Here is a 10504-nt window from a genome sequence, read left to right on the forward strand (position 1 = left end):
AAATTTCATACCTTGTCACTTCACGAGGAAGCCTGTTAACGCTGTTTGCACACTTTTTGTCGTATTTTTGTTTTCCTTACACAGCTTGCTACCTTCTCAAAATAATAGATCAAAACATTTGCTGAAGGAAACGGTTGGCTCTTAGCTTTCTCATTTTAATTCTGTTAATTAATACTAATAATAATATAGGCTAAATTATCCATTTACCCATTATTAAAGTCTTAGTTATTACATTCTCTCCCATTTAAATAACATTCATCCTCGAATGTGACAATCATATAAAAAATATCAAATAAGTAAGGAAATCTAATTCGCGCGGACAAGTGAAAAATAAAATGAACTATGAGCCACCTAGGCAGCTCGAAAAATTAAATCTAGAAAGACACCAATAAATTCTCGAACAATACAAAAATTATCAATAGTAACATTCTGAGACCATGCATCATGGACAGTGGCAATGAAATCTAAACACCCATGATCAATCATTCGACATGCTTTTAAATAAAATATTATCTTTTCTTCAGTCACAAGAGTCATACTTTTCCACGCTAAAGGTGGATATAAGCTTAACATAATCAATCAAAGTATAACATAATGCCAATTAATTCATATCCGTAATCACATTAAAGTCAAACATAGGCAAGCAAATCAACTATGGTATCCCTGCACTAAACATATATCATACAATCTTTATAAATTCTATCTGCTGATAAAGTGTTCCTCGCTAGGGTCATGACCATATATGGCATAATAAGAGTCTCAATTCTTATTTTTTAGAATAAAGCAAAAGATGGAGATACAAATGAATTCGTAGAACAAGGATCAACAAGAGAATACCCCCATGAAAACTAACAATATAATACATGTGACTACTGCATTAGATATCTTGCTATCCTGTCTAGCCATAGTGAAGAATCTCGGTGGTCCACCCCATGTCTAAGTAACCTGTGCACCCTGTCGATTATGTCCTCAAGCACACTGTGGAGCAACTTTAGCCAACTGAGCTTGGGCTTGTGCTCCTGCAATATTTATTTGCACCTGAGTAGTAGCTTGACCAATACCTGAATTTCCCTTAGGACAAAATTTAGCAATATGTCCCGGCTCAGCACAAGTATAACAACCCTATTTGTTTCAAAACAACGACCACTGTGATTTCTACCATAATTAGAACACCATAGATGTTGACTTGATTGATAGGAATTGTTACCCTTTCTCTGCATCTGTTGTTCACCCTGTCTAGCTGAATAACTATCCCTCGAAGGTTTCCCCACAGACTCTGTCTGTGTAGGCCTGGATTGCCCATAATGAAAACTATCATTACCACCATATTGAGCACCACTAAACCCACCTAAGTTATGTGCCTTTTTGTTTTCTTGATTAATCCTTTTCATTTTATAATAGGACTCAGAACGGAGAGCGGTGTTAACCACCTCAGCAAAGGATCCATTGCGCGTATCCCTTATTACTTGACCATGAAAACGAGCCTCAAGTCTATCTACAAATCGTCTTACTTTCTCCCTCTAATCTGCAACCAAGGATGGAACATACCTAGATAACTCAGTGAACTTAGCTTCGTACTCAGTAGTTGTCATAGATCCCTGTCAAAGCTCATTAAACTAGCATCTCATGTCATCTTGTTTGCTCAATTGAATAACTCTATCCATAAACATGTCTGAAAACTCTAACCAAGTGATCGATGGTAGCCCTGCTTGTCTGCCCCTAAAAATGGAAGTCCATCATTCCTCAGGAGACCCTAAAAATAGAAAAGAGCTAAATTCTACACCACGAGTCTCCTTCAATACCAAGGTAGTCAATATTTTCTCACAACGATCTATAAGTTTTTGAGGCTCAACAGAAGATGATGTAGCATCAAACTCCGGTGGCCTAGGATCCATGAAATTTTTAAGATCCTTGGGTTGCCCCACAACTGCAACCAAAAGATCACCTAGTTGAGGTGCCTGAAAAGTTGTAACATTTAACTGAATGTGTGCTTGTGTTTGCAAGGTTTCTCGAAGAGTTGGTGCTTGACCATAATTAGGCACCAATGCCTCAAGTACATTCAACATTCTTACCATAATGTCTGCAGGCAATGCAACAGTAGGTACAACAACTGGCACTGCATCTTGAGTATCTCGATGAACCTGGTCTTGTACTCGCTTAGAAGCCACAACTTGGGGTTGGCCCCCATTCCCAACTCTAGGCTGAGGACTGGTATACGTCCTAGTTCAAGGCATAGTTGGATGAGACCCAACTCGACCACCACCACTATTAGAATCCTGTCTAGCACCAAATCCAATAGGTGCAATAGATCGATTAGCGAAGGAAGAACCACGTCTCTTAACCATCTGCGAATAATATTTAAAGGTTAGACTAAATTCGACTCAATATATGAATAATGAATGAAAAAGAAGAAGCTTCCTCGATATTTCGTAGCCTCAAGTTCATAAGTATAGGCGCCTACATACCTATGAACAAGAATCTACTAAAAACTCCTTCATGACCCCTGGACCTACAACCTAGGCTCTGATATCAACTTTGTCACGTCCTAATATGACAGCTAGGCATGACTGGCACCCGCTATCACTAGCCGTCGGGAGAACCACTCTTTCGTACACTTCAACAGTTAATAAGCACTAAGATAAGGTATGTGCAACACCAACATATCAATAAATAGCGAATAATAATTCAACAAAAAAAAATTCACAATCAAACTTAAATTCAACAATCAATTGAGAACTATTCTCTAGTCCAAATCTCACACCAAGACCATGGAGCATCTAAAATACAGTTATATGAGTTCAACTTTCGGGCATGCAAACTCAATGAAAAGAAATATAATCTAAAGAGTTAAAGCTAAAACGAAAGCCTCCACGAACATGTGAAGGCTCACCTTATTGATGGAATCCTTACGAAGGAACGGTCACCTACTAGTTTCACCTTGGGCGGTAGTATCTGCAGACATATAAGTAAGGAGTGAGCTATATATAAATATAACTCAATAAGATCGTCGGCTCGCTACTTTAAGTACTCCTGGGACAAGTTTTAGAAAATACAACAACACCATGAATGTAAAGTTATTTCAAGCAGGAATTATATCATTATAAGATGACCAACGAGACCCAACAATCATTCATCTGAAACTATATATCTCAACACAATTTATACTATCTACTTATCACCATTTGTAATCAAAGTAATTAACCATCACCAGAAGTTTCGGGCAACATACACAATGTGCCAAATATATCAAGAATATACACAATACTCGAAAAAACATACACAATATCCCATATCAAATCTAAAAGCATACACAATGCTCAAGGGAAGCATACACAATGCCCCATTAAAACCGAGAAGCATACACAATACTCCAATCTTATAGCACACAAACGTATCACCTCAGAAAAGTATTTTATAAAGGGAATTAAAGTCTATACGACTGGCCTTGAAGACCACCATTCTGCCATGCACATGCTCATCCCAACACATGGACCGGACAGACAAAAACATAATTTAAAATAATATTTGCAAAGCAAGCACTCAAAGCGTAAAATCTTAGTTACCTGCTAATGAAAATTTTTACAACCTATCAAATCGTAGAATACCAATCAAATAGACTCGAATTGCTCTAATCTATGCAAAAATATTAAATAACGATATCAATTATGCTATTCAGAGCCAAGTCTCAATCTTCCTAGCATTCATACCTAAAGCTAACCCTTATTATCTCACACCTTAAATCATGAATTAAGAATAATGTAACAAGAGAAGGCTGCCAAAACAGAAATTTCAAAATACCGGTCAATGATTTCATCACTACCCAATCACTTTCGCACTATGAATATTCTTGTTTGCTGGTTTGTTAAGGGTGCTGACAGCAGCAAATTAAAACAGCTTGTACATGTTACATACTCTGTTACTTTTTCTTTATTTATATTTTTCCAACTAACTACTCACCATTAATCAATGCTACCACCTTCATCTAGTCGCATACAACCTGCCCACCACGAAGATAATCAAATACAAATTAGTTATTGTCTGAGACGACATTGTTTTAAGAATTCTATACCAAAGAACTATAAAATTTCATACCTTATCACTTCACGAGGAATCCTGCTAACACTATTTGCACACTCTTTGTCGTGTTTTTATTTTCTTTACACAGCTTTCTACCTCCTCAAAATAATGGGATCAAAACATTAACTGAAGGGAACGGTTGGCTCTTGTCTTTCTCATTTTAATTTTGTTTATTAATACTAATAATAATATTGGCTAAATTACCTATTTGCCCCTTGTTAAAGTTTGGGTTATTACAATCGGTGTACTGTAGTTTGTACTCAGGCTCGGAGATAATTTAAGTGTAATATACCAAGAAGATCTTTGGCATCTTTTCCTTGTAAAGGCATCTTATAGACATTAAAGATCCCAAACCACATCCTTCTGGAACATCAGTTTTATTGTTTTTCTTCTTTGTTCTATTCTCCTACTCATCCAGCATAATGGTAACATAAAATTATTATTATAGTACCCTTATTTTAAACCTATGATGAACAAATATGTATTTATTTGTGTCCAGATTGAGTTGATCTGCAATTGATCTACCTTGCATGGTAATAGTTTTAAGCATAATCTATTTTCAAGTTTCAGAAGATAAAGCCTTTTTCCATTTTTTTGTTCCCACATTAAACGTTGCAGAATAACACTCATTACGGGCAATCCAGTGCACAAAGCATCCCATGTTAGTAAGGTCCAAATATCAATATAACCACCACTCTCTCCGTCTCATATTAGTTGGTCATTTTGTTTTTTAGATGTATGTTAAGAAATTATAAGTAAAAAGGTAATTTTATTAATTCATCCCTTAAACAACTTCTTGGAAACTTTACAAACAAGTGTGAACAATTTCAAAAAGAATTAATTGCTAAGGTAATATGAAAAAAGTTCAATTAATGCTTTCTTGATTTAGTAAAGTAGTCAACTAATATGAGATAACTATTTTTGATAAGTTGACCAACTAATATGCTGTTTAGGCATTTTCACTTTCTGCTTTTTAATCTGTTCTGATCTGGTAGAAATACGGACATTGTCAATTATGAAGCAGAGTTCCTCATTAAAGCTTTTCGATTATGGACAGACGACGGATGATATTTTCCAGTGTAATTCCACCATTCAATCTATAGTTCATGAATACATATGTAATATTTTTCTTTGATCAACATGTGCGAATCTCTATCAAGTAGTGTTTGTTTAGTACATTAACAACAACAAACTTCTTTTATTTTCGGCTGTTTAACCAAGATTAGCAAAGAAATCAGCAGCATTATTAATTTGAGGTAGCTTTCTTCATCTGGTGAAACTTGCGACATATTTCAACAAGTTTCTCAGGCTGTGGAATGATATCCTTTACAACTTTGTCGGAGCAAAATCTCTCATACCATTCTGTTGGACTACGCATCTTGGTTTCATCTAGCATGTTCATTTCATCCATCATCTCGTTCGCCTTCAGCCATCCAACTAAACTACCAAGAACAATGTAAAGGTAACCAATTCTCTCTCCACTAAAGAAAAGTTTACCTTTGCTGATCTTGATAATAACTTCCTCCAGCACCACATTTTCATCAGACATTTTCTCCACCAAAACTGCCTTCGCTTCCTTCCCTTGCGCATTCCTAGTTAACCTCCAGCAGCAACGGAAACCACTGCAACTATTTTCTTCAGATTTAATGGACGATTCGAGTACACAACTGATTTTCAAGTATAGGGAAGGGGGAAACAAGAAGAAACTTTGATGAACTTAAACTACTAGTCCAAACGACTTTTCAAGTTTGATAAAGTCCAGTTTAATGTGACAAAAGATTAGAGTTAGTAAAGTTCAGTGTGCCCATATGCAAAAATAATCAGAGTTTAAATATTTGTCAACCAACATGCCAAGTTTAGTAGTTAGAAATTCAACTGTCATGAGATGAGATATGAAATAAGCCTTCACCTTGTCATCTATATAGGCTGCCCAAAATCGTGCAATGGCACGATCATAGGGATCAGAAGAAAGAACAGATGGACCATTCGGTCAAACTTCATTGATGTACTGAAGGATGACAAGGGACTCACAAATAGGCTTTTCATCGTGTAACAGGACTGGACTTTCTTATAAGCAGCGTTGGATTTAAGGAGCAACTCACTTTTGTTTAACATAGTCTCGTATATTAACTCAGACTGAATAGATTTTATCTTAAGCTTAGCAGTTAGAAATTCAACTGTCATGAGATCAGATATGAAAAAAGCCTTCACCTTTTCATCTATATTGTCTGACCAAAACCGTGCAATGGCACGATCATAGGGATCAAAAGGAAGAATGGAGGGACCATTCGGCCAAGCTTCCTCGATGTACAGAAGGATGACAAGGGACTCACAGATAGGCTTTTCATCGTGGAACATGACTGGGACTTTCTTGTAAACAGGGTTGGATTTGAGGAGCAGCTCACTTTTGTTTAACATAGTCTCTTGTATAAACTCAGACCAATATACTTTATCTTGAGGGTTATTTTCGACCAGTATGACGAAAGGGCTTACCCATACACCTAGAAGCTTTACACTGCCTGTTGCCATGGCTAGCTTCCTCGACAACTAATATTGAAGGAATGGCTAATAAGTAGAGTCCAACACTTCTTCTTCATGAATATCAGTCAGCATTTGATGCTTCTTGCACATAAGCACTGGAGTATCTAGTACATTATGCCAGTTTGGCCTTGCTACCAAATAAAGAATATTGTAGGTGTGAACATATTTTTTATTGATGAAAAATACGAAGAGCATTTTTGACATCTTTCTACTCATGCCGTTTTCTGTATCGCTCTCTTTCGATTTCTCAGACTTCTTGTGATACCATGCAAGATAGGAAACTACTAAAAGAAAAAAACGAATTACGTGATCAATCAAAATTGAGACAAATTACTTTGCTTAAAACTTGTTGGTGAAGTTTCATCCATATGACCAGGAGGTCACGGGTTCAAGTCGTGAAAATAGCCTTTTGCAGAACTGTAATATAAGACTACATACAATAGATCCTTTTAGTCCGGCTCTTCCCGGACCCCATGCATGACGAGAGCTTTAGTGCACCAGGATGTCCTTTTACTTCGCCTAAAAGATGTATGCAAGGCCAAGATTTGGTAATATTTAAGCTGAAAGTCTAATTGGGTTAGGCTTTGCTTGATCATACACACATCAATCTTCTCATGGTCTCAACATCAACACATATCCAAAACACAGAGACTCTTGAAGTGGATACAATATTCAACTTTTAATTCTAGCTTTGTCATGGAACTAGAAGCATCCATCGGAATACCAAATAATCTCTCAATTGATTTAGCTATAAGGTCACCGCCTATCAAAAAATAGTTTTTGTTCTTTTGTTCTCTTCTGCTGCTCATCCGGCATATATAATGCTACCATCAAAATAGTATTTTGGTAATCTTATTTAATCCCATGATAACCAAATATGTATTTTATTCCATCTGGCATAACGCTTTGCTGTTTGTACTTTCTAACAATAATTTTCCAAGAATTAAATAGCCTTCTTCTGGGATTTTATCAAGTTGTCCTAAACATGTTAGCTCTAAAAGAATTAGGAAGACAATGTTATTCAGTCCTGATTGATGAGACTTGAATTGGAGTTCGTGCTAAGCTGAAGGTTTGGAGACTCTTTGGAGTCTTGAACACACGTGCACTGTTTTTCTTTGATCAACATGTAAATGGAATCTCTATCGAGGAGAGTTATTTTAGCACATTAGTAACAACAAACTTCTTTTATTTTCATCCGTTTAAACAAGATCTAGGAAGAGATTTTCCTTAACAAGCACAGATAAAGAAATCAGCAACATTATTAATTTGAGGCAGCTTTCTTTATCTCGCGAAACTCGCGAAAAATTTCTACAAGTTTCTCAGGCTGTTGAATGATATCCTTTAAGACTTTGTCTGAGCAAAATCTCTCATCCCATTCTGCTAGACTAGGCATCTTTCTTTCATCTAGTATCTTCATTTCATTCATTATCTCGTTCGCCTTCACCCATCCAAGTGTACTACCAAGAACAATATCAAGGTGACCAATTCTATCTCCACCAAAGAAAGATTTACCTTTGCTGATCTTGATAAAAGCTTCCTCCAGCAGCACACTCGCTTCAGACATTTTCTCCAGCAAAGCTGCCTTTGCTGTCTTCCCTTCCGTGTTCAAAAGATCCAGAACCAGCGGAAACCACTTCAACCATTTACTTCAGATTTAATGGACAAATCCAGTACACAAATTGATTTTCAAGAAAAAAGGGTAAAACAAGAAGAAACTTTGATGAACTTAACTACTTGTCCAAACGACTTCTCAAGTATTGTAACGTTCAGTTACTAAAAAATAATTGAGAGACCATACGTGAAATTAACCATAAAGTTTAAATACTAGTCCAAATAACATGTCAAGTTTAGTAGTTACAAATTCATTTGTGTTAAAAATATTTGTTACCAATTACAAGACATGTGATGGAATATGAAATTAAGTCTTCACCTTTTGATCTACATAGCTTGCCCAAAACCGTGCTATGGCACGATCATAGGGATCAGAAGGAAGAATGCAGGGACCATTTGACCAAGCTTCATCGATGTACTGAAGGATGACAAGGGACTCACAGATAGGTTTTTCATCGTGGAACAGGATTGGGACTTTCTTGTAAACAGGGTTGGCTTTGAGGAGCAGCTCACTTTTGTATAACAAATTATCTTGTATAAACTCATACTTAATAGACTTTGTTTTAAGGGCCATCTCAACCCGATTCACGTAGCCGCTCGCCCATACACCTAGAAGCTTTACACCTTTTGTTGCCATGGCCAGCTTCAGCAACAACTAATATTGAAGAAATGACAAATAAGTAGAGTCCAGCCTTTTTTTTTAATGTATATCAGTCAGCATTTCATGCTACTATATAAGCAATATTGAATGTGTTAACAAGAAGTTGTAATAAACAATATTCTAGATGTGAACAATAAGTTGTAATAAACAATACAACCTGTACAATATTTTCTTTTATTGATGTGAAATACCAAGAAGTTGTTTCACATGTTTTACCTTAGCTTCTTGTGATACCAATGCAAGAGTGAGATTTTATTTTATTTTTTAGAAAATACATAAAAGACCCACTGATTTTGTTTGAATTTTTGAAAAAGACACTTAAACTTTAGATACGACCTATTACACCACGATTCTTCTTTAATCTATTGTAAATACACCATTTTGACCATATTCTGCAGCAACCCTTAGGCGCGTGGTTGACACTCTCTCTTTAAAAAATAATTTAATTATTAAAAGGTTGAGTTTAACCGAATAATCCGACCCAACTCTAATAAAATATCCCCAAACATTTCCCATGATTAATTTCCACTACAATAAATTTGATTATTTGGGACGAATTATTTTGTCACTTATAAGTCATATTTCGTCGCAAAAGATTTAGCGTGATGGAAAAAATTTCGTCAATCAATCGTTTCCAAAGGTGGGTCGCTAAAAGTAGATAAAGATGATTTAGTGTTTCGTCCCTAAAAAAATAAAATTGGCTACAAAAAATAAAAAATCATCCCTAAATGTGTAACATTTATGAAGAATCTATTTGTCATAAAAATCTAATTTTTTTGTAGTTGATGATATGCTTTTGTCACTAAAAAGTTATCAATACCGACAAAATTTCATCGTCGCTAATTATTTAGTTCAATCAGCGACGACACCAAATGTCGCTAGAGTTATATATATTTCGTGGTTGAAGAAATATATTTTCGCCACTATTGATAATTTTTTGTATACAACAAAAATTTTCGTCCTTAAATGTATGAATTGGTGACAAATTTATTATTATAAGAGTAATAATTTTGTAGTTAAATCTATCATTTTGTCACTAAAAATAGTATATTTTTACCGATGATATAGAATCGTCACTAAATTATTATGATTACTGACAATTATGATTGTCATAAAATACAAAATTAATTTGTAGCAAATAAATAGAACGATATTGAGACAAATACATACGTCGCTAAATATAGTCAAACTTATGAAGAACTAGTTTATTTCATGACAAAAATATTTGTCTTGAAAAGTCTAATTTAATTGTTGCTAAAAGTTATCTTTGATAATAAAATCTTTTGTCACCAATTACAAGAAAACACTTAATTATTTCATATTGATATATTTTTTAAATTAGAATTGAATAAATCAAAAATAAAACTATAAAGCATGCCAGATTGATAAAATTCACTCATAATCATACAATTAAAAAAACTAAAATTATACTAAGGTAATATCTCCTCACAGGACAAAGAAAAGTAAAACAAGTCCAACATAAAGAAAATCTAACTTAAATATAGTACTAAATATTACTCCTATCCTAAACTAAGACAGATATGTAGAGGTTTCTTCCAAAGTACCAATAACGTGTTGAGCTTGCAATGTGTCTTCATTAAACTCACTTTTATA

At 35.1% G+C, this 10504-nt stretch overlaps 1 protein-coding gene and 1 pseudogene across 1 annotated transcript; both read right to left on the reverse strand.

Annotated features, from left to right (window-relative positions):
- Positions 1-5323: 5323 nt before the first annotated feature.
- Positions 5324-6606, reverse strand: LOC107846559 (annotated as a pseudogene).
- Positions 6607-7783: 1177 nt separating this feature from the next.
- Positions 7784-8976, reverse strand: LOC107846963 (glutathione S-transferase U18). The gene is made up of 2 exons (XM_016691238.2): positions 8549-8976; positions 7784-8251 (listed from the first exon to the last, which is right to left on the reverse strand). Exons 1-2 carry the CDS (start codon positions 8864-8866, stop codon positions 7880-7882), a joined length of 690 nt encoding a protein of 229 aa, XP_016546724.1. The 5' UTR covers positions 8867-8976; the 3' UTR covers positions 7784-7879.
- Positions 8977-10504: the final 1528 nt, after the last annotated feature.

The sequence above is a fragment of the Capsicum annuum genome, chromosome 11 (assembly GCF_002878395.1).
Source record: "Capsicum annuum cultivar UCD-10X-F1 chromosome 11, UCD10Xv1.1, whole genome shotgun sequence".
Taxonomy (NCBI): domain Eukaryota; kingdom Viridiplantae; phylum Streptophyta; class Magnoliopsida; order Solanales; family Solanaceae; genus Capsicum; species Capsicum annuum.